At 46.5% G+C, this 25,357-nt stretch overlaps 1 protein-coding gene across 1 annotated transcript; it reads left to right on the forward strand.

The window, feature by feature from the left end:
• Positions 1-1,437: 1,437 nt before the first annotated feature.
• Positions 1,438-23,998, forward strand: LOC310780809 (extracellular calcium-sensing receptor-like; the record flags this gene model as incomplete). The annotated part of the gene is made up of 9 exons (XM_083641311.1): positions 1,438-1,679; positions 2,225-2,519; positions 2,770-2,997; positions 3,424-3,564; positions 3,752-3,979; positions 4,123-4,246; positions 21,826-22,720; positions 23,515-23,707; positions 23,975-23,998. 9 exons carry the CDS (start codon positions 1,438-1,440, stop codon positions 23,996-23,998), a joined length of 2,370 nt encoding a protein of 789 aa, XP_083497437.1.
• Positions 23,999-25,357: the final 1,359 nt, after the last annotated feature.

The following is a 25,357-nucleotide window of genomic DNA, read 5'->3' on the forward strand; positions in this document are numbered from 1 at the left end:
TTACAACATCCGGGGAACATTGGGCCCTGGGAACATTGGGCTGACCCCGTTAAGGCTGGGGCACAATAGTAGCAAAGTGCTTCATTCGCCCCACCCGTGTCTCCCTGTATAGAAGCTAAGCTAGCGCAGAAGCTAAGCTAACATGCTACATGAAACAACCACTGAGCGGTAGTCTACTGATAGGTATAACAGATGAATTATGTTTGCAGCATTAAATAAATAAACTCTAAGACAAAATAGAAAAACACACCGTTTCCAATATTTTACTTACGATTAAAAAATGGCATGGAAAACAACGTTTTGGTGGCTGAGTATGCCGCACGGTGACGTAGAAGGCTGAAATTTTCCAGAGAGCCATTTAACAGGAAGTGCAAGATGAATCCAGAGTTTCGTCTCCCGGGGTCACGTCAAAGATACCTATATGAGGCCGTGCCTCATCCGCCCCGCTGCTTCATTCGTACCGGTTCTCCCCTACTACAGGTAGTTCATAGTTGTAATGTAACATTACAAGCAGGGAGCTGGAATAAAACAGACACATCATTTCCAGTACCTACCACTCAGTCCAACGTACTCGCTGACTGCCCTCCACGCTACGGGCCATGTCAAAACCACCATGAGGTGTTATAATGAAACCCACAGCCCTTGCGGAGAGTATCCTCCGCTACATGTGAGAGTATCCTCCGCTATGTGAGAGTATTGTCCGCTACATGTGAGAGTATCCTCTGCTACATGTGAGAGTATCCTCTGCTACATGTGAGAGTATTCTCCGCTACATGTGATTGTGTGTGACTGTGGCGGGGGCTGATCATGTGTGAGGGGTCAGTGTGGGGTGAAAGGCTATGATGTAAGCCCCGCCCCCCAGCCAGCCCAACATGAGACGTTGACTCCGGGGGTTTAGTTCCCCTTTAACCATTTAAAATATAAGTTTCGAGGCTTTAGCGCTCATCCATTATTTTTCAAAGTGCTGCAAATCAGAGATTCAAATATTGAATGGAAAAACACCAGAATGTTAAGTGACTGAATAGGCTACTAATAAGATACAGCCAAAACACATTAAGAACTTTCCAGTTGTGCACCTCCCTCCTCTGTCCTGTCCTCCCTGTGGAGCCCTAACATCACTGCTATGTGTGATGTTTTAATATCTATAAATACAGATGCAAGCTCTGCCCTGCTCCTTTTAGGGTGCACCTGCTGCTGCCCTGCAGTTTCTCTCTTAAGGTCCTTACACATGCGTTTTTTTTCGTTTGCACCCGTCAATACGATTTTTTGAACCTATATCAGTCAATGTCCCCCCCCCCCCGGACCAGGTCAATTTTTCTGAAATTGGCTTCTGACGTGAAGACGTGTTGCTGTGATTGACAGGTGGGTCTAAATTTGCATTGCATTTTCATGCTGTATTTTCAGATCGCTCTTGGTGTGTAAACAGTCTTTAGTATGATGTCCACCCAAAGCTGGACAGAGCAGGGTTGGGTCCTTCTGCAGCTGCTGCTGGTGGCATCTCTCTCTGGAACTGAGGAGCCGGTGTGTCGGCAGATAGGGGAGCCGGAGATCCCTCAGCTGTCTAAGAATGGGCACATTATCTTGGGTGGACTCTTCCCTTTCCACAGCAGCTTCCCCTGGGAATGGAAAGACAGGCAGGACACCTACATGTACAGACCACCACCAGTGCAGTGCACAAGGTAAATCAGACTGTAGCAAGCTGCTTGACATACAGTAAGATTCAAGATTCAAGATTATTTTAATTTGTCCCGAGGGAAATTTGTCTTGGACATACAGGCTGCCACATAGATACACAGTGCCATAACAAAAACAACAACAAAAAAGCAATAGTGCATAGCACACCAGTGCCGACATGTGCAAATACACAACCAAAGTGCAAACATCAATAATTTACAGTACAATCAACAATACATTACCTATGACCTGAGTTTAGGAGACTGACTGATATGGGGATGAAAGAGTATTTGTATCTGTTGAGGTGTCTTTTTTTGTTCTTGATTGGGACTCTGTAAGTCCCACTTAACTTCTGTAAGTCTGACTAAGTAAGTAAGATAGAAGATTAGAAGAGCTGGGTAGATATAACAAATAAATATTAAAAAAGGTTATCACGCTGAGTTACGAAATAAGAAATGTTTGCTCATCTCACTTTTAATTGTGTTTCATTTCATGGACATATTGGCTATGTATACAGTAACAACAACTATGTATAATTGTCTTGGTCAAGGTTGGTTTTCTACGGGTTCCAGTTTGCTCAGGCTATGCTCTTTGCCATTGAGGAGATTAACAACAGCACAGACTTGCTGCCTGGCATCTTTCTGGGCTACAAGATATATGATTCATGTTACTCCATTCCAAGGTCAATAAGGGTCACACTGGCCTTGGCTAATGGTAATGAGGATATATCCACAGCCTCCAAGGCACCCTGCACCAGACCGGCCCAAGTGCTGGCCATTATAGGAGAGTCCTCCTCTCCTTCCATGGCTATATCCACTCTCATTGGACCTTTTAATATCCCATTGGTGGGTAGTTTTTTTTTCACTTAATGTATAATCATGTACTGTAATGGACCATGGCCACAGTTTGATCTATTTATTTAGTTTTATTTTCTTGATAATACAGAAACTATTATGTTGCACTTTGTCTGACTGCTCACAGTAAAGGCAGTTTTAAGATAATTAATGCTAATGTCCTCTATGTTTTCCTGTTTTTGTTGTGTTGTGTTGTTTTTCCATCCTCATCATGGGAATATCATTCCTTTCTACTCCCTAGATCAGCCCCTCTGCCACCTGTGCTTGTCTCAGTGACAAAGTCCAGTACCCATCCTTCCTCAGAACAATACCCAGTGACTTCTACCAGAGCAGAGCTCTGGCCCAGTTGGTCAAGCACTTTGGCTGGACTTGGGTCGGGGGAATTAGGAGCTATAATGATTATGGCAATAACGGCATGGCCATATTCGCAGAGACGGCCCAAAAGCTGGGCATCTGTCTAGAGTACTCTGTAGCCTTCATTAGAACAGATCCACCAGAAAAAATACAGGCAATAATTGACATTATCAAAGTTTCCACTTCCCAGGTGATTGTTGCTTTCCTCCCCGGCTTTGATTTGAAAATACTAATACATGAGATGGCCTCCCAAAACCTGACTGGGTACCAGTGGGTAGGCAGTGAGGGCTGGATCATTTCTCCCTCCACTGCAACGATGAATGAACACTACATCCTGGATGGTGCTATAGGGCTGTCCATCGCCAAGGCACATGTCACAGGCATGAGAGAGTTCATGCTGGATGTAAAGTCACTCATTTCATCTCATAATGAATTGTTCACTGAATTATGGGAGACAGTGTTTGATTGTAGGTTCAAGCAGACGACGGGTTCAGGAGGGAATCAGAGATACTGTACAGGGTCTGAAGATCTGTCTGGGCAGCAAAACAGTTTCACTGATATGTCATACATGCCCTTATTTAACAATATCTATAAAGGAGTGTATGCTGTGGCTCACGCACTACATAGTGTTCTTGGCTGTAAAGAATTATGTGGCAATAAGATACAGCCAGATCCATTCACAGTGAGTTGAACACTGAAGGCTGAATGATAGTTCAACATTATGTGCTTCACATTAACTTTTTGTTGTTGCTTTTTTAATTTTTAACTGTATTTTGTTGAATAAATTGTTGCATGTCCATCATTCTGCAGAGCTAATATGAGGTGGTTTACATTGAATGGAATACGTAAATTAATATCTATCTGCTTAGATTTTGCAGCTCATAAAAAAGGTTCAGTTCAAGACAAAGGAGGGGGAGGACGTTTACTTTGATGAGAATGGAGACCCAGCAGCAAAGTATGAAATCATAAACTGGCAGCCGACCGAAAATGGCAATGTGGAGTTTGTCACCGTTGGTCTTTACGACGCATCTTTACCTGCAGAAAAACAGCTAAATCTGCACACCAAGTCCTTAATTTGGGCACAGAACTCAGAACAGGTTAATACTGTATGATCATTCATGGATTGTTAACTTGTGGGATTATTGTATCGTAATGTCGCTTTGATCAGAATTCCAAATGGTGACTTGTAAAGACAACAGCATATCAAAGTGTATCTCATATTGCTTTTTTGTTAATGCAGGTGCCTGTGTCAGTGTGCAGTGAGAGCTGTCTCCCAGGAACCCGTAAGGTCCTCCAGAAAGGAAAGGCGGTCTGCTGTTTTGACTGTATACCATGTGCAGAGGGAGAAGTCACCAACACCACAGGTACTCTAGTATTTTTTTGTTTCAATATTTTATTTAAAATGTTTCTGAACAACATACGAACAAGACAAACAAACAAAAACACATTATCAACATTCAGTATTAAGTCAAGTCAAGTCAAGTCAAGTCAAGTCAAGTTTATTTGTATAGCACATTTCATACACAGAGGCAATTCAAAGTGCTTCACATAAAATGGATGACAGGAAAATAAAAGAATAAAAGAAGAGAATAAAATGGACATTTAAAAGCATCACAACAAAACTTTAAAAAAGAGTATAAAAAGTGCATTAGGCAACAGGCGTAGCAGTTGCAAAAAGAGCTAAAAACGTATAGAGGACTCATTGGGTTTGCATAATAGAATAAATCAATTTATCTATATTGAGTCCCCCGACATCATGACTATAAACATGACTACACCACTGGCGCCCGAACGATTTTGCAATAAGGGGGACACAATATATATATTTTTTATTTTATTTATTTTTTCGGCGCCCTCAGGGCGCCGTTTTTTATAAGCGCGCCGACGAAAAATTGACGTTTTTATGGACGTTTGGATGATTTATTAGCCATATTTAGATGAATATCTCATTTTAAATTAACATTAGGATTATACTGTAGTGATGTAATTATTCAGTATTTTTCCTTTTCTCACTCACTTGGTGACCTGCTCTCCTTTTAGGTAATTTTATAATTACACTACAACAGACAGCAACACAGGCAGAAACACTGAACTTATTCGAAAGACAGTGCAAAACTTGTCATCTCAACACAAAAATAAAATAACAATAACCATATACGATTATAGCAGCAGCCAATGACAGTGAGTGCAGTACAGAGTCCCGGTCTGTCTGTCTCTCAGGTGTAATAATCCCACAATGATCATGGCTTTAACAAGAGTCACAGGCTGTGTAAACAGTGTAAAGTGGGCTCTCTGTAACTTGATCCCTGGGTCTGTCTGTCTCAGGTGTAGTGAGGACTCTAGACCATATTTCAAGCAGAAGGCCATTCGTGCATAATCTAATCCGATCACCCCCTGACGTCAGTCAAGTTCTAGTATGACGTGGTCAGTCAAAGTCTTAGTATGACGTCTGTAATGACGTCATATATGACGTCAGTTAATTCTCACATATATAGCAAGGGTTCTACGTCACCTCTCTCTCTCTGGCCGAGCATAGCAGCAGCAGCTTCACGGCAGTCCATCTCCCCTGAAGCCGTCCCCCGAAGCGTTGTTTTGCTCCATATCTGCAGACCGAATCAGCATCCTCAAGCCTTCTCCACCCGTGGATATTCCCCGCAGATCTCTCAACGCTCCCCACTCCATTCCTGGTATGTCGAGTTCCGAGCCAGAGCAGTCCATGGACAGTGACGACAGCATCGCTTCCCTGTTCCGGACCGGCCATGGAGCGTACTTGCCTTCCGAGGTGTCTGACGAAGACGTTGGCGAAGCGGCCAGACCACAGGCTGCCAGCATAGCCCCGACGAGAAGGCCCAGCGCGCGTTCCCGTGGCACGGGGCGCGACACTGCGACGGCCCGTGATAGGAGAGCAGAAGACGAAGCGCCGCGCCGTGGAGGCCCAAGAACGCGTGCGAGCGTGCCGGAGGGAGAGGCCGCTCGGCGCGGACGTGCGAGAGGCCGCGGGCGAAGACCAGTAGAGACAGCTGCCCCGAGAGCCGGGAGCCGCCGGGGAAATGCAGGCCGCGGGGCCGCCGCGAGATGCCACGTCCTTCCTGGTCGCACTGAACCCCAGGCCGCCGCCCCGGAAGCGGAAGCGGCCCCATTCGTAGCTCCGCCGAGCCGACAGGGGTCGTCAAGAGCCATTCTGCTGTCCCTGCTAGATGCTAGCAGATCAGTAGAAGCTCGTCTGAGCGCCCTGGAACCCCCCCCCCCCCCCCCCCATTCCCCCCACGTCCGCCGCAGCCCAGCTGGCGCAGCAGCCGATCCTGCCCCCGCCCGTGCAGCAAGCCGACGTGCTCCCCACCACCACCCAACCCGCCCAGATGAACACTCTGGCGTCCGCCACGCCCGCCATCCCATTTGGTATCCTTTTGTTTCTCCCTGTGCCAATGTTTCTCCCAGGCTGAGGTCCAAGATTTTAAAGGGCAGAGACATTAATTTAGTTAGCATACTCCTGCCATCTCCCGAGTGTAAAAGGAAGGTTACGGGTGACCCAGATGGCCCCGTCTATTTAAAGTCGTCCGACCCCCGCCTGCCCAAAGACCTTTCCTTATGTGACTTCCTGAACACGTTTGGCGTCTACCGTGACGTGATTTGCGAAGTGTACCCAGAGCACCGCCATGAGCTAGACAAATATCTAGCGCTAATAGGGGACCTCTACTCCAACCACGGTAAACTATTCTACCAATATCATAAAGCATTCTCCGCTAAAGCCGCCCTGATGATCACTCAGGCTAATACGCGGCTTAACTGGTCCATCATGGACATGCAGATATTCACGTCGCTGGTTAGCGGGCGGCCGGGGAACACCTGTTACTCGTGCGGCGAACCGGGGCACTCTGCACAATTCTGCCCAAAGGCAGCCTTTCAGTCCGGCGCCGCCCCCTCCACCAGCGGGTCCTCCCAGGTGCATACCCATACCCCCAGCTCCCTTTGCAGATATTTCAATGAAAACGTGTGCACATATCCCAAATGTAATTTCCTGCACGCATGTAGCACCTGCGGGGATGCCCACCCCCGCTCCGGCTGCCCGCAAAGGATCCCCCCCCACCAAAAAAGGGATATTGATTTACATTGCTTTGAAAACACCACATGTACTGTAGGTGTCCCTTGTGTTTTGATTAAATAAAGCGAGTTGATTGACAATTTATCTGGTCTGTGATCCGATCATTCCATCATTAAACGCCCACTAATAACAATAGTAATAATACAACTAAGAGGAAGGGGAAAAAAAACAAAAAACAAACATACATGTTAAAAGCCGACAACCTCTGGGGGGAAGATCCGGATCCGGATTCGGATTCCGGACCCCTCATCGTACAATTCGGTTCACCATACAAACCCCGAAGTCACCCAAGTCCAACGCCAAGTCAAGTCACCCAGGCCAAGCCGGGAAACCCTAAGTCACTAAGTCACCAACCCCTAAGTCAGGGGGAAGATCCGGATCCGGACTCGGATTCCGGACTCCTCGTTGTACATTTGGTTCGCCATACAAACCCCTAAGTCATCCAAGTCCAGCGCCAAGTCAAGTCACTAAGTCACCCAGGCCAAGTCGGGAACCCCTAAGTCACTAAGTCACCAACCCCTAAGTCATCCAAGTCCAGCGCCAAGTTGGGATATCACTAAGTCACCCATGCCAAGTCGGGAACCCCTAAGTCACTAAGTCACCAACCACTAAGGCATCCAAGTCCAGCGCCAAGTTGGGAAGCGCCAGCCGTAAGTCACCAGGTCACCTACCCCCAAGTCACTAAGTCACCAACCCCTAAGTCAGCTCTCCAGCTACACCCGCCCGGAGCAGGCAGCCATACCGTGGCCCAAAGAACCCTCCTCCCTTAATCGGCGAGCATGGCAACGAACAGTGTCCCGGGCTTCCGTGCCAAAATGTCTCGTTGGTGGTGGCTCCCCGAAAAGCACAGCGCCCAGTAAGGCGCAGTAAATCTCCCGGATCATTTTTGGGGGGAAGAGAGAGAGAGTCGAGAGAGAGAGTCAGGGTCAGTCAGAAGGCCAAGTCGTGCGGCGCGCAAGGCCCGACCGAGTTGGGAAGCGCCAGCCGCAAGTAGGGGGATCAAGATCGAAGGCCCGTCCGGGTTTGGGAAGCGCCAGCCGCAAGTAGCCGTAAGTCGTTAAAAAAGGTTGAAGGCCAGAAAAGGCCAGAAAAGTACAATCAACTACTAATGTACCAAGATCGAAGGCCCGACCGAGTTGGGAGCGCCAGCCGCAAATAGCTGTAAGTCGCTAAAAGGTCAAAGGCCACAAAAGTACAATCAACTACCGGTGCCCGCAGATCTCAATTAACCTCCGGTAATCAGATCTTCCTTTTGGGGGATCTCCTAGCCTATGCAGATGCCCTCCTCTTGCCTCAAGAGCAGCGCCACTGGCTAATGGAGTCATGCGCCAAAGTATTTGCCATGCATGCCGATTGCTAAATAAAGTTTGTTAAATCCTACCAACTGGCCTCTCATGATTGAAGTGAGGTCTCTAGACCATATTTCAAGCAGAAGGCCATTCGTGCATAATCTAATCCGATCACCCCCTGACGTCAGTCAAGTTCTAGTATGACGTGGTCAGTCAAAGTCTTAGTATGATGTCTGTAATGACGTCAGATATGACGTCAGTTAATTCTCACATATATAGCAAGGGTTCTACGTCACCTCTCTCTCCGATCATAGCAGCAGCAGCTTCACGGCAGTCCATCTTCCCTGAAGCCGTCCTCTGAAGCGTTGTTTTGCCCCACCCACCTCCCCAGTCCACCACCAACGAGTCGTGACTCCTGATCCCCCACTGGGGGGGGATCTCCTAGCCTATGCAGATGCCCTCCTCTTGCCTCAAGAGCAGCGCCACTGGCTAATGGAGTCATGCGCCAAAGTATTTGCCATGCATGCCGATTGCTAAATAAAGTTCGTTAAATCCTACCAACTGGCCTCTCATGATTGAAATAATCCCACAACGATCATGGCTTTAACAAGCATCACAGGCTGTGTAAACAGTGTAGTGGGCTCTAAGCGTCAGGGGCAGTTGTCCCCTCAGATTTATTTATTTTTTATTTATTTTTTATTTTTAGGGGGACCCAATTTTAAGGGGGACAAAATGTCCCCATGTCCCCCTTGTTCCGGCGCCAGTGGACTACACACACATAAAACATAGGTCTGGGTACGGTGTCCTCTTTTCCCTTACACGTGCGTCCCTCCCTAACCCTAACCCAGTGATTGAGAAACAGCTGTCAGCAGTTAAAAGCGACGGTAAACATAAAAGTCTTTAGTCTATTTATAAAAGTAAGTAACGTTGGCGCAGATCTGAGGTCTTCAGGCAGTTTGTTACAGCTAGCAGAAGCATAGTGGGTAAATGCGGCCTTCCCATGATTTGCTTTGATCCTAGGGACAGTTAATACGCTGGACCCTGCTGACCTGAGAGGTCTAGACGGTTCGTAGTGTGGGAGCAATTCAGCGATGTATTTTGGGCCTAGGCCATTAAGTGTTTTATAGACTAATAACAGTATTTTAAAATCTATTCTATGACACACTGTCAACCAGTGTAAGGACTTAAGAACTGGAGTGATATGATCAGCTTTCTTAGTCTTCGTTAGAACTCTAGCAGCAGCATTCTGAATGAGCTGAAGTTGCCCAAGTTCTTTTTTGGAGAGACCAGAGAAAAGGCTATTGCAGCAGTCTAACCTACTATACTGCCCTGCAAAGCTAAAAGGGGGTAACTCGCCAGAGTGTAGAACTGAGAAAAATGACTTTAAAGTTTTGTTGTTGTCCAGCCAAACGTATTGTAGGAAGAAAACTGGACATGTGTTAATTATATGTTGTTTTAATGTAGTTATTTATCTACATAATTGTTTTTAGCTCAAACTTGACCTTTGACCCTTATTTGGAAGTTACCTTACTCTGGCTTTGCATTGTCTGCAAAATAATAAGGGGTGATGCCAAACAAAAAGACAGTAACTTCTTTCTTTGATCCTTCATTTGGTTGCTTATCACTATATAAAACCAGTATATATGATAATAATGATAACATAGACATGAAGTCTCATGTTCATGGCACAATTACGCTTAATATAATATAAGTATAAATATAATATAACTAGATTATCAGGCTGCTACACATCCTTAAAGCCTAGTTTGGTGGGACTCTTGTTGGCCCGTTGTGTGTCTGTGTGTTGGCGCCTCGTGGGTTAATGTCGTATATGCTGGTACCTCAGGGGTTAATGTCATATGAGCTGGTGCCTCGGGGGTTAATGTTGTATGAGCTGGTAGCTCAGTGGTTAATGTCATATGAGCTGGTGCCTCGGGGGTTAATGTCATATGAGCTGGTGCCTCGGGGGTTAATGTCATATGAGCTGGCACCTCTGGGGTTAATTTCATAGGCACGGCACCTCGGGGGTCAATGTTGTATGAGCTGGTACCTCGGGGGTTAATGTTGTATTAGCTGGTACCTCGGGGGTTAATGTTGTATTAGCTGGTACCTCGAGGGTTAATGTTGTATGAGCTGGCACCTCGGGGGTAAATTATATATGAGCGGCGCCTCGGGGGTTAATGTGGTATGAGCTGGCGCCTCGGGGGTTAATGTTGTATGAGCTGGTACCTCAGGGGTTAATGTTGTATGAGCTGGCACCTCAGGGGTTAATGCCATATGAGCTGGCACCTCTGGGGTTAATTTCATATAAGCGGTGCCTCTGGGGTTAATGTGGTATGAGCTGGCGCCTCGGGGGTTAATTTCGTATAAGCTGGCACCTCCGGGGTTAATTTCATATGCGCGGTGTCTCGGGGTTAATGTGGTATGAGCTGGCGCCTCGGGGGTTAATGTCGTATGAGCTGGCGCCTCAGGGGTTAATGTCATATGAGTTGGCGTCTCTGGGGTTAATGTTGTACGAGCTGGAGCCTCGGGGGTAAATGTGGTATGAGCTGGTGCCTCGGGGGTTAATGTCATATGAGGTGCCTCGCGGGTTAATGTATACGGGTTAGGGGGTTAATGCATTATGAGCTGGCAACCTTGGGAGTTATTGTGGGTGGTGTGGGTGTCTGTGTGTGTGTGGGGGGGGGGTGGTAATTGGTCCGATGTCACAATCATGACATTAGGCCTGCCCAGTAATGTAACTCATCAACTCAACCTGAGCATTCTGGTGAGTTACCCCCTTTTTGCGTTGCAGGGCAGAGCATTCAGAGTGCAGTCAAACCAAACCAAACAACCGTAACTGATGTTACCTCAGTCTTGCTTGGCTTTTCTAGGGCTTTTGGAAGTTACTGTAAATATGACCCCCTATTTTCTCCAAAAAACAACACAATTGACTCAAGATATTTTTCCACATGATAAAGCAGATCTTCAATGTTCCAAAAATGACAAAAACTAATTTTTGACAAAAATTGAGTTACCCCCTTTTAGCTTTGCAGGGCAGTATAGATGAAGGCGTGAATTAGTTTTTCTAGATCCTGTCTGGACATGTAGCCCCTAATTCTTGCTATATTTTTAAGATGATAAAAAGCTGATTTTCTGATTTACTTAATGTGGGAGTTAAAGTTTAGATCTGAATCAATAATAATGCCAAGATTTTTGACTTGATCCTTCAGGGATCGAGACTCAAGGCGTGCAGTGATTTTAAGCCTTTGTTATTTGGGACCAAAGACGATCACCTCTGTTTTGTCTTTGTTTAGCTGTAGGAAATTCTGGCGCATCCAGTTATTTATTTGGTCAATGCACTGGCACAATGATTCTATGGGAGTCAGCTGAGGAAAGAGTTATATACAACTGAGTGTCATTTGCGTAGTTATGATAGGCTACTTTTTTTTTTTTTTGCATAATTAGGCCTAGAGGGAGCATATAAAGATTGAAGAGAACGGGCCCCATAATGGATCCTTGAGGCATCCCACAAGTCATACTAGTTAGGTCAGATGTGTAATTGCCAATGGAGACGAAGTACTTCCTGTCTTGAAGATAGGACCTGAACTACTGGAGGACCATACCCGATAGTCCAACCCAGTTTTCCAGTCTGTCCAATAATATTGAGTGGTCAACAGTGTCAAATGCAGTGCTAAGATCCAATAGCACTAGAATCGAATTTTTGCCTGAGTCTGAGTTCATTCTAATATAATTTATGACTTTAGTAAGCGCGGTTTCTGTGTGTGATGGGGGCGAAAGCCTGATTGGAGTTTATCTAGGAGATCATTTGAGGTTAGGAATCTATTGAGTTGTAGGTAAACAACCTTTTCAATTATTTTGCCTATGAAGGGGAGATTAGATATTGGTCTGTAGTTACTGATTACCGATGCATCAAGGCTACGCTTTTTTAGTAGGGGTTTAATAACTGCAGTTTTCAGGGTCTCAGGAAAAGTGCCGGTCAAAAGGGAGCTATTAACTATTTGCAATAGGTCCGACGACAGGCAGTTATAAACACTTTAAAAAAAGCTTGTTGGAAGGGTATCGAGACAGCCTTGCACAGTTTCCTCTAAGATGTCGTGGTCGATAGCGCTGAACTGGGACAAATTTATCGAGCTAGGGATCTGCGGATAGGATGATGTCACAGCAATTATTGGTGTTGAGCCACTAATAGCCTGCCTGATATTAACACATTCACTGCCAGACGTTTTTTTTTTTACTGTAGGTAGGTTCTGCCAGAGGTTTTTTTTGAGGATTCTGGCTCATCTTTCAAGACCCGAGGATTCTTTTCTGCTAAGATTTTGTGAACACACAATATCTCAAAAGAACTAATAGAATGTGTGCTTTCTCTGTCTAAAAGAGTTAATTTGTAGAGTTAGTAGTTATGTAAGCATTAGCAGTTGAATACAGCATGGTTTCAGCATCAGAAAAAATATTCAGAGATAAACGGCTTTTTGTGAAATTCGATAGAACAGTCACTTTAACCATTCATTTTTGGCTCTCTCTCTCTCTCTCTCCCTCCCCCTCTCGCTCTCTCTCTCTCTCTCTCTCTCTCCCTCCCTCTCGCTCTCCCTCCCTCTCTCTCTCTCTCTCTCTCTCTCTCCCTCCCTCTCGCTCTCCCTCCCTCTCTCTCTCTCTCCCTCCCTCTCGGGAGGGAGACGCACTAGGTTTAATCCTAGTGAGAGGGGGAGAGGGAGAGAGAGAGAGAGAGAGAGAGAGGGAGGGAGGGAGAGAGAGAGAGCGAGAGAGAGAGAGAGAGAGAGGGAGAGAGCGAGAGGGAGAGTTGCTTCAACTCCTCCCTCCGTGGGCGTTCTTCTTGGCTGCAGCGGCCATCACAAGCTTGTCTGCTTTGCTGCTGTCCTGTGCCTGTCTGCGCGGCCGCTGTTTGAGGAAGTCTGGATGTACTCGCTCGCTTCTTGGAGTTTTGGTTGAGAGAAGCTTTTGCGATTCTGGTCATATTTATGCTGCGTGTTTCAAAGTGTGTTCCACCTGTAATCTATTATGCAAATTTGCAATCCCGCATCGCCAGCAATCAGCGCGAAAACGAAAGCGTTTTCCCCCATCCATTTTCATGAGAATGGCTGGGGTGAGAATGGCGTGACAAGTTAAAAAAATGCTTGCCTTCCTCTAGTCAGCACTGTTGCCACTTAGTGGGTCGGTGGAATGGGTTGTAAACGTTCGGTGGCTCCAATAATTATATAAGAGATGTAAAAGGGTTAGATGCACATCCCACGGTCAAAAAAAAAAAATTCATTTTTTTGACGTATTAATACGTCAATGGCAGTGAACCGCTGGATTTTTTTTGACGTATATATACGTCAGTGGCAGTCAACGTGTTAATAATTTTGTCCGTAAAAAAGGCAGCAAACTCATTACATTTGACAGTAGAGAGAAACTCAGGTGCTACACAGAGAGGCGGGTTAGTCAGTCTATCAACTGTGGCAAATAGAGTGCGTGCATTGTTCACATTTTTGTTAATGATATTGGAAAAGAACGATTGTCTCAACCTTTTCAGTTCGAGGTTGTAGGAGTGAAGGCTTTCTTTGTAAATGTCATAGTGAATATGAAGATTCGTTTTCCGCCATTTACGCTTAGCTTTCCTGCAATCTTTCTTTTTGCATCTAACGGATGCAGAATTTCGCCAGGGTGCTTTAATCTTGCCAGACAGCATTTTTAACCTAACAGGCGCCACACTATCAATAGCATTCAGGATTGTTGAATTGAAATCAATAGTCAACACAGGAGAGGACTTAAAGCCCCTAGTAATAACTAAATCCAGGGTATGGCCTCGTTGTGAGTGGGCCCTGAAACATGTTGAGACAGATCAAAAGTGTCAAGTAAGATAGTCAGTTCTTTGGCAAAATTATCATTGGGGTTATCAATATGAATATTGAAATCCCCAGCAATAGATATACAGTCATGTTCCATGAAAATTAAGGAGAGTAGATCAGCAAATTCAACGAGAAAGATGCCTGAGTATTCTGGTGGTCTATAAATATTCAGCAGTAAAACAGTAGTTGAGCATTTCAGAATAGCAGCAAGGTATTCGAACGATGAGAAGTCTCCAAATGTTACCTGCTTACATTGAAACATATCAGAAAAGACAATCGCTACTCCCCCCCCCCCCCCCCCCCCTCTTATCACTCTGGGAGTGTCAATGAAGCTATAATTAGGCGGTGCTGATTCGGACAGAACAACCACTCTGTTATTCATATCGAGCCAGGTTTCGGTGAGGAACATTAGGCTCTTGGACAGGCGGGGGTGGGGTGTGTCGACGCTTGGGGGACTGCTCTTGGGGGAGGGGCAGAGAGCATGGTGGAGAGAGGGTGGGTCGGGGGGCGGGGAGCAGGTAGGAGGCAGTAAGGGAGGGGGCGGAGGGGGATGTAAGGGAGCGGACTGTGGGGGGGGCAGGTTTGGGGTCGGCAGTGGTGGGGAGGGGGTGGGTGGCATACCGGGTTGGAGATGGTGGAGGGGGGGGGGGGGGGGTGCACTTTCCTGGCCCTGGGATTATCTGGTGTTGGATGATTGATGGCAAAAAAGAGCCTTGTGCCATCTCTGTTGAGTTGACCATTATGACTGTAGAGGTGACTGCGATCCCAGAAGAGATTGAAGTTGTCAATGAACTTCACATTATACCGAGGGCAGACAGTTGAAAGCCACGTGCTTAAGCCCAGGGACCTGGTGAATGTGTTGATTTTATATCCATTTGGGGGCAGAGGGCCACTAAAAAATGCCTCAATATCCAGTGTGGCCAGGAGCTTCAGTAGATCCAGGAAGTCACGTTTTAATGTTTCAGATTGTTCTTTTGGAATGTCATTGTCTCCGACATGAAGGGTAATCTTGTTTACCGAGCTGTGAGTAGACAAGATTTCAGGAATTTACCTTGTTAAATCGCGGATCAACTCATTAGGGAAGAGAGTAGCGGTGTTGTTTTGTTTTTTTGTATTTGACATCCGAGTCTCCAATCAGCAAGGATGTTATTGGAGGCTGCGGCCTGCTAGCTCTTGTTAGCCTCCAAGCATCTGTAAGAATCAGAATCAGAATCAGAAAGACTTTAATGATCCCCGGGGGGAAATTGGGACAGGTTACAGCAGCTCGCACTCAGAACACACATAGCATACAATAAAACAGTAGTAAAATACGATAAAGTAAGCAAAAATAAGTAAGTAGAGTAAAGTATCATAAAGTATAATAAAGTAGGATGTACATTACGTGTCAAATTGCAGTTATTGCACACTGGACTTATATTAAGTCAGCTTGCCCATTACATGTGGCACAGTGTGTGACACAGTTAACCTATCGGCTGACGTGTCTCCGAGGTGCTCTTTTAAGTGAGGCGTTAAAGAGTCCAATGGCCACAGGCAGGAATGATTTCCTGTGCCTCTCCGTATTGCATCTAGGTGGGATCAGCCTCTCACTGAACGCGCTCCTGTGTTTGACTAGCATGCCGTGGAGTGGGTGCAAGTCATTGCTCATGATGGAGCGTAGCCTGGACAGCATTCTCTTCTCCGACACCGCTGTCAGAGAGCCCAGCTCCAGCCCCACAATGTCCCTGGCCTTACGGATCAGTTTGTTGAGTCTGTTGGCGTCCGCTGCCTTCAGCCTGCTACCCAAGCACACAGAGAGGTCTGGCTTTCAGCCTATCCCGGTTCTCAGAGCGTTGATGGGTCGGGCCAGCATCCGTGTCGGCACTCGGTAATACAGGCACACCCAATAGCGGTTATTAAGTTGTGCTACCAGTCGCATAAGGTGCTTATATGCTTATAAGACGTATTGTGCCTGTGATCCCACACAGGGGATCCATGGGGAACCAGTATGGCGAATCGCCCGCAACCTCAACGAGGTAGGCTAGAAACTGGTCCCAAATGGCAGATAATTTCTTAAGTGAGTCAGTCCTCAGGAACCTAAGTCTCTCCATCCGTATAACAGAGGTCATATCCGTCAGCCACAATTGAAAAGAGGGTGAAGAGGGGGACTTCCATTCCTTCAGGATTAGTTTCTTGGCAACAGTTGTCCCTTGTGTCAGAGACTGTTGCACAGCTGTAGCGAAGTTCAGAGAAGACTGAGCAGCCAAAGATGGCGAGTTCTACTCTAGTATTATTTAATGGAACAGAGGATAATGCCTGTCAATTCAATATCAGCAAATAAATATTAAAATATAATACCACTACTTACATGTTTATATACAGTACGATTCATAGTAAAAATGGAGTTAATCATCAGTGCATGTGAATATAAAATTTTGGAGTACTGTATACTCCACGTCCGTTTCAGCTATTCGCTAATAACATTAACGCAAAAACACACTGCATAGAAGACGTCAACTCGTCTCACAACAACAGTGGAAAATTACTGGAGGTGTAGTTGTTGTGACTAGTAGTATCGCAAAAGTCAAGTTGTGCAAGTTGCTATTCAGACTGTAAACAGTGGAGCACGGACGCAAAAAAGGAAGTGATGGTGGCAGGAGAGGAAGCAGGAAGCCAGGAAAAAAAGTAGGACTGTCCCAGAGTCTATTGGTCCCAGATTGGTCTGTAACAAACTACAGTAGCTTAAATGTACAACTCATGAAGGCCGGAGCCAGTGGGGTAAGCCAATTATGGCCCATTTCCACTGCTGGTAACGCGGGTTGTCATGCTATTTCTAGTACCACATCTGGCGAGGTTCCAGGGCTGTGGACCCAGTACCATACGGTGACGTGGAAACATTGCAGACGACTGATTGGTCAGACAGAATCATGTTTACTGTGTCTCTGGATACTGTCAATGCTGGATACCAGTTTAGTGGCACTTACCTCTTGTGTGTAACGTTATTTCCCAAACTCTTCTATTATTTCCAACAGTCTTTTGTCTTGCTGCCTTCAGCTCTGGTGAAATAAAATCAAATTTTTCTCAGCCTTAACATGACAGTTGGCTTCAATTGTTTTGAGGATCCGCGGGTTTTAGTGGAGCCGTGGGTTTTCCTGGCGACTGGCCGGGCTGCTGGCTTCTCTTCTCCCTGTAGCGTAACCATGTCCTGCGCTATGTAGTGCGCGGTGTATGTAAATAACAACAAAGAAATATCCATTCTCCTATGGATATTTGTAATGGTCTCATTTGCTCATGGAGGTCACCAGCTCAGTGGCCTTGTGGTTTGAGTGTCCGCCCTGAGACTGGCAGGTTGTGAGTTCGATCCCCGGCCGAGTCATACCAAAGACTATAAAAATGGGACCCATTTGCCTGCCTGCTTGGCACTCAGCATCAAAGCGTTGGAATTGGGGGGTTAGATCACCATATGATTCCCGAGCGCGGTGCTGCTGCCGCTCACCGCTCCCCCAGGGGATGCATCAAATGCGGAGAACAAATTTCGCACATTCAGGTGTGTGACAATCAGTGAGACTTTACCTTTATAGAGGCACCAGTATTTCATAAGCAGTTTAAAAGTTCTGTGTAGGGATTTCATTTTAATGTTAAACGTGTATGGCCCTGTTCTTTTTATAGCCTACTTCCTGGTATGGTCGCTGTGACTGACTACCCAGCGAGCATTTTTCGGTTGAAAAGACGTTTAAAAAACGTTTAGGGTCGACGTTGAAAAAACGACTTAGACCATATTTCACCAGGATCTTAAATTAAAAATCCAACGGCGGACACGGGATTCGAACCACGGATCTCCGCTTTATGAAGTGAGCTATACGTTCACTAGAAAGATACTGGGCTCCAGGCATATATAGGGGTGGGCAATTATTTTTCATGGGGGGCCACATGAGAAACCCAGATTGTTGCCGGGGGCTGAACAAATATTGTCATGCCGTAACCCATGGATGGGTAACTTTGATGATAGAGAGGGCCACAAAAAATGTCCTCGCTACCAGGTTTTGCTGAGGGCCGAACGGCGCCAGCGCGAAAAATTTGGTGCATTTGAAGCCAGGTTTAGAGGAATAACTCATTTTAAATTAACAGTTGTGATGTCATTATTCAGTCTCAACCACCAATATTTGATCCTTTTCTCACTCACTCCTATGTCACCACCTGCTCTCAGGGCTTGAAATTAACTTTTTTGACCACCTGCCAATATGGCTGCTAGATTTTAAAGTTACCAGCCAATTAGAATTTCCACTAGCTGAAATGTTTTTCTTGAAACAAATCAGAATATGAGTGGGTTAATTTAACTCATTGAGTGCCAATGACGTCTAAAGACGTCAATTCAAATAGTAACGTAGAGTGCCAATGACGTCTAAAGATGTCAATTGCGTTTTTTGACGGTGGGACGTGGATCAAAGCCTGATGCATCTCCTGGAAAAATATGGGGGATGTTGAAGGTGTATAAGCTATTTTACGGACCCATTAGGTGGCAACAGTGCTCTCCAGATTAGAGAAAGGTGAGGAAAAAACAGAGAAGAAGCCGCGGGGAAACGGAAACCGATGCATGCTGTAACGTTAGCTGTGCCTGTGAACAGCAGCAATCTGCTCCCACAATTGAGCCTTTCTGTCTGTTGCGATAGTTTCTCCATATGATTAGTTGCCAGAAAAGGAGCACCCGACACCAGCGTCTTTCTGAAAAGATAAATTATTCTCAGCTGGGAGCGCTGGGAGCCGGCGCACAAAAACGGCGGAGCGCTGTGAAAATAGACGCTGTGAGGCGCACTTTGAAACGTGCAGCAGAAAGTTCAGAGCAGCAGAGAGCCACCAGAGACACTCCCACGGAGGAGGAGTTTGCAGTTGATGGGGGTGGGGCACGCAGGGCACCATACAACACCGACCCAGACAGCAGGCTCGATGGACAGATTGGCAAACACAAGCTAGAATACCTGATGCCCACCAGCAGTAAATCAAGACCAGCAAGAAGGTGTAGGGTCTGCGCACGCAGGGGCCAGCGCTGCTGGTTGCAGCTAAAAAATATTATTTTGCCATCAAAATTCCTTTGTTTTCGCTGTTTTATTGAAGGAAATAATTTTTGAGGTGTCACTACATGAGAAAATATTAGCTTCAGAGTCAGTGATGTGCTTGAAATGCTTCATTTCACAAAAGGCTCATTATCTCAGCTTCTAGTTTGAAACGTCTGTTTTTGGTGAAACCAACCTATCTTCTACTGCTGATAACTAAAGAACGGAAAATGATATCAATAAACTTTTTTTTGCTGATGATACAAGAGAGTCTCATCGTTCTTTGGGCGTGTTCAGTGTTTACATAGTAATATCACACAATATTCTGTGGGTCTTGAGAAATCACTGAAAACGCTCTGAAAGGGCTGGCACTGGGAGCATCCATTTTCCAGAAATGGCTGGCAGCCAATGAGTTAAGCATCAGTAAGTGTCCCGGGATGATCAAAGCCTGTGTTGAGGGTCACACAAACAAAAATGCAGTCTTGAAGCTAGATAAATCCAAAACCAATGAGTTATTTGAGTTATTTAGATTTCTACTTCAATGTAGCCTTTTAGTCATAAAGATTATTGAAAGATATTCCATATTCCAGACTGAAATGCTATAACAGAAGTGGAGTATTGGCCAGAATATGACATGAACATTTGGACACTTATTCAGCGGGTATCTTGCATGTTGCGTTCAGGTGTACAGGTATATTTTATATCATGTGTGCCAGACTATTATATTATGTAACAATAAAATTATATTGACTGTGTGTGCGTCTATGTAGGCTGTACGGCTTCAGAGGCTTCATTTAACACCGGCAACTCAGGGAGAACACAGCCTTGTAGCCTATACAGTCTGTTAATAATATAGTATGCCCAGAGCACCTCCTTCTGCAGTTGGGGTGTAGACCGGTGCAGAATTGTGTGGTCTAGTGACTAGATTCTAGTCAGTCACAGCTAGCGACTAAGTAGTACTTGCATGCGCATTACTGCGGGAACTCAATTCATTATTTTATAGCGCTAAAGTATTAATTGTGTCCTGGAAGCTTTTTGCTGGCAACAGCCTATAAAGTCCCATATTTATGATATTTCATGTGACATAAAATGCATTGAAATGTACTGTTTGTGTAGACCAGATTTCAACTCTCAGTTACACAATAAATCAGACAAATGCCAATTCCCACACTATCAATATTGTCTCTATTTCAAGCTACAACGAACGTTTTAACAATATGATTAACTAAATTGTGTTTTTTGACACGTTGACGTTGTAACCGCATTTTAGCCGGTTGAAAAGAGGGTGAAATTAGGTCTGAGACGTTCAAACCCAATATCACCCAGATTTCAACTAAAAATCAACGTTGAAAAAACTGCATTCAACATATAACCAGGGGATTTCATACATTTTCCATCTACAGCTTTTAAAATTATGTTCCGTGTAGGGATTTAATTTTAACGTTATACAAACGGAGGGCGAAGGGCAGATATGCTGTCGCTATGACAGCCAGTTGTGGGCGGAGGCGAGTAAACTTGCGGTGGAAGAAGACAGTGTATCAGGTCAAGACGAGTAAAGCCAAGTTGAGACGAGCTGTACTATGCAGTATCATGTGGTGGAAATGAGCCATTAATTGCGACCATCCCCTGCCCCCGGGGATCTTTTTTTTTTACAAAATAATTGAATCAGTATTCACAAAATAATGTGCAATGTAGCTGTCATGGCATGGTAATGGCTACTTTCTATACATAGCTATCTGGTGGTCATATAGTTATGGAACCGTCTATCTGTCTAGAAGAAATTAGCAAGTGCAAATACCTTGAAGCCCACCCTTATGGCCCTTTAGACAATATTTTGGGGGTATCTAATTGTTTTCAAATGGTCCTACCCCTAACCCTACACTAAGCCTAACCCACCCACCCACATCCCCATGGCCACTCCCCTTACCGACCCCTTGATCCCCAGCTCTCTATGACCTCTAGTGACTCTAGCGTCCTCTAGAGAGAGAGTGGCGTCAGTGGAGGACTAAAATGCGAGACTCATTGGCGAATGAACAGCCAGGAATGGGTATTGCGCTACTTTTGCATGCTAAAATAAAGCTGATAATGTACAATTTGATTCAAGGGGGGAAAAACCCTTTCAGAGTACAACACAAACTGTCTATTTTGCTGCAACTCGACAGTGCTGCTTAATCCAGGACCTTACTTCCTGGAACTCTTGAGAGTAAAAAACTGGTCCATTGGAGTGAATGGAGATGTCGGGACTCTTCTATCTACATGGCTCTGGACCTTCCTATCCTTAGCTATGGCCCTTTTTCCCCAACCCCGCCCCCTTCCTTGACCCCTGTCCACCCCACATCCCCTTAGCCAGCCGTTGAACCCCGACTCAGTATGACCTGCCTATCTCTAGCTACGGTCCCTTTTCCCTAGTCCCGCTCCAATCCCTCACCACACCCCCTTCCACCACCTACATCCCCCTAGCCAGTCCCCCCTACCCACCCGTTGAACCCCGACTTGATCCCTGAGTATCCCTCGCTACGGCCCCTATTCCCTAACCCCGCCCCTTCACTAAATTTGTAGTGACTGACTGATTGAGCTTTGCCATCTTCTGACCCTGGCCTGGCTTGCTGCCACCGCTGTGGGAAAATAGGGGAGCTAGTCAGGAAATGTAATATCTGTTTTGATTTTAACTTGTAGATTCCATCACCTGTGAGCGATGCCATCCTGAATTCTGGTCAAACAAGAAAAGAGATGACTGTGAGAAGAAGGACACAGAGTTTCTATCATATGAAGAGATTATGGGGGCACTGCTCGCAGCGGCGGCCCTGTTAGGAACTTGCATGACTGCTATGGTGGCTTTCATCTTCTTCAGATACAGGAACAGCCCCATAGTCAAGGCCAACAACTCTGAGCTAAGCTTCCTGCTGCTCTTCTCCCTGGCCCTGTGTTTCCTGTGTTCTCTGACCTTCATCGGCCGGCCCTCTGAGTGGTCCTGCATGCTGCGACACACAGCATTTGGGATCACCTTTGTCCTCTGCATGTCTTGTCTTCTGGGGAAAACTATAGTGGTGTTACTCGCCTTCAGGGCTACACTTCCAGGTAGTAATATCATGAAATGGTTCGGCCCTGCTCAGCAGAGACTCAGTGTTCTGGCTTTCACTCTCATACAGGTCCTGATTTGCATACTTTGGCTAACTATCTCTCCTCCTTTTCCTTTCAAGAATTTTAAACACTTTAAAGACAAAATCATCTTAGAATGTGCATTAGGTTCAGCTGTAGGCTTCTGGGCTGTGTTGGGGTATATAGGAGTCCTGGCTATGTTATGTTTCTTTCTAGCTTTTTTGGCTCGGAACCTGCCTGATAATTTCAATGAAGCCAAATTCATCACCTTCAGCATGCTGATATTCTGTGCGGTCTGGATGACCTTTATCCCTGCATATGTCAGTTCTCCAGGGAAGTTCAGTGTTGCTGTGGAGATATTTGCAATTTTGGCCTCCAGTTTTGCACTGCTAATCTGTATTTTCATTCCAAAATGTTACATAATCTTAGTGAAGCCAGAAAAGAATACAAAAAAGAACATGATGGGTAAAATGTAATCAAAATCATCATAACAAGTGAATATAATGAGTGAATATAATAGGCATAGTAGAACTCCAGGTTATGAATATAACCCAGGTTTTACGAAACAAGGTGAGAAGTCTCTCATGATGGGACTGAGTCCTCTCAGGTCCCTGACAGAAGTAATAATTATCTACACAATATAACATATTAATTGAATATTAAGCATGATCCAGATTTTGATTACCCACAATCATGAAAACAACATTTTTTGAAAATCATGATGGAACGTGCTGCATTCCTCTTAGCAATGTTGCTCTTGTTTTGTCTTATAATGTAAATCCAGCGGACCCCTTTCTCTCACAGTGGTGTGCACCGCCTCTCCCCCAAAGCCCAAATACGCTGTGGTGCGTGTAGTTTCAGCTCGAGTCGAGCACAGAGACCCGACGTATTTGTCAGTTTATTTTTTATGTTTATTCTTCCTTGGTAGAAGATGACAGTTCAAACAAATCCAGTTTTACTTTGTTTCGAACCTCGGATTATCACACTATGCCAAGCTGCTTCCCAGCAGCAAACCTACTGGATAATGTCCATTTTCTCAAAACTGACCCCTATAAAACCATCCATTGCGCCTGAAGGCGTCATGGCCATTGGCCATAGCACAGCCACCCGCTCCGCCCCCGTGATCGCCACATCATGTCCGTGCTATGAGCCAAGACCGTCTTTTGCTTTGGACCCACACTTCTGTCGGAACGAAACACTTCTGCCCTGAGCCCACGGACATTCACCACATGTGTGAACACAGCGCAAGCTCCCCTCCGTGCGAAGGGGATACGTGTCTGTTTACCTCAACGACGCGCTTAAAGCGGCAGACTTGAGGGACCTCGCCATCGTGCACACAAGGGCGGTGACAGACCACCTACAGACCCTGGGGTTTTTGATAAACTGGCAGAAGAGCTGCCTCGCCCTGGTCCAGGTCACGACCTTCCTGGGGCTGGTGTTGAACTCGCTGACCATGAATGCGAGTGGGGCCCGTTCCACTCAGGCGTGTCATTCGCACCAACGCCTCGCTATGGGGTTGGGGCGCATTGTGCGCATTGGAAGCTGTTTGCCGGGCTCTATGCCACTTCCGGCATCAGATACGTGGTTGCCACGTCCTGATTCGCTCGGTCAAAATGGCCATGATCGCCTACTTGAACAAGCAGGGCGGTGTACGGCCGAGAGCCTTGAACCAAGTGGGCGGCGGAGATACACCTTTGGGCGCACTCCCGCCTGCTCTCCTTGTCAGTGGGACACTTACCCGGCCGGCTGAACTTCGGAGCGGACTTGTTGTCGCGGAGCAACCCCCAGCAGACAGAGTGGCGGTTACACCCCCAAGTGGTGGAACAGATTTGGGCCAGATTCGGACGCGCCCATGTCGATCTTTTCGCATCGCGGCTCCCAACGCACTGCCCCCTGTGGTTCTCTGTCGAAAACGACGATCCCCCCTTGGGTCACGATGCACTAGCACACGTGTGGCCCAGGTAGAGCCTTTACGCGTTTCCCCCCTCCCCCTGATCCAGTCTGTCCTTATGAGTGAAGGAGCAGGGCCTGCGACTTACCCTGGTGGCTCCGCAGTGGCCGCAGCAGATCTGGTTCGTGGACCTCATCCTGCTGCCGTGCCGGTAGGACCTCATGTCGCAAGCGAAGGGCGAAATACTCCACCCCGCCCCTTCCAGATGGCAGTTGGCGGCCTGGTCCCTGAACGGCAGCGCCTGTTAGCTCAGGGTTTGCCCATGAGCGTGGTGCACACCATACAGAGCGCTAGGGCTACGTCCACGCACTCTCAGTACAAGTGGCGAGTTTTCTCGCACTGGTGCGCGGAATGGAACAAGGATCCAGTGTGTTGTGGTGTTCAGCCCATCCTCTGTTTCCTGCAGAGCCTGTATGATGCGGGCCAATCCCCTCAGTCCCTCAAAGTCTATGTGGCTGCCATATCGCCCTGTCACATGGTGATCGAAGGGAAATAAATGGGGAGCATCCTGCTGGTCTCCCGGTTTTTGAAGGGGGTGCGCAGGCTACAACCACGGGTGTGGAATGTCTTCCCTAAATGGGACTTGGTCACAGTGTTGGAGGAGCCATTGGAAACTGTGGATCTAAAGTTCCTGTCCTTCAAGACTGCGCTGTGTTAGCCTTGTCTTCAGGCAAAAGGGTTGGCGACTTGATTGCCCTGTCAGTCCAGCAGTCTTGCTTGGTATTTGCTGATGATGCGCGGAGGGTTAAGCTTCAGCCCAACCCCGCGTACCAGCCTAAGAATATCAACGCTAGCTTCAGGTGTATGGTTGTAGACCTGGTGACTTTTTGTCCCCCTCCTTTCAGCTCAGAGGAGCGACAGTTGAAAACGCTTTGCCCGGTGAGGGCAATCCTGACCTATGTGGCCAGGACACACACGCTAGAGAGCTGCGTGGGCCTGACATCTCGGCTCGAGCCCTCCCCGACCCGTGACATGCAGGCCCGTGCCCGGCCCGGATGAGTTATGAAATGAATTGGCCCGAGCCTGCTGCGATGACACATCTCCCCCTGTCTCTCTGTTCCTCAGCTGCTGCGGCGCGGCCGTCCTGCTCCTGCAGCCTCTCTGCTTGTCTCTATTTGACTCTCTCTCTCTCTGTTCCGGAGCTGTCCGCTGTACACG

This window comes from Poromitra crassiceps, assembly GCF_964638095.1.
Source record: "Poromitra crassiceps genome assembly, chromosome: 8".
Taxonomy (NCBI): domain Eukaryota; kingdom Metazoa; phylum Chordata; class Actinopteri; order Beryciformes; family Melamphaidae; genus Poromitra; species Poromitra crassiceps.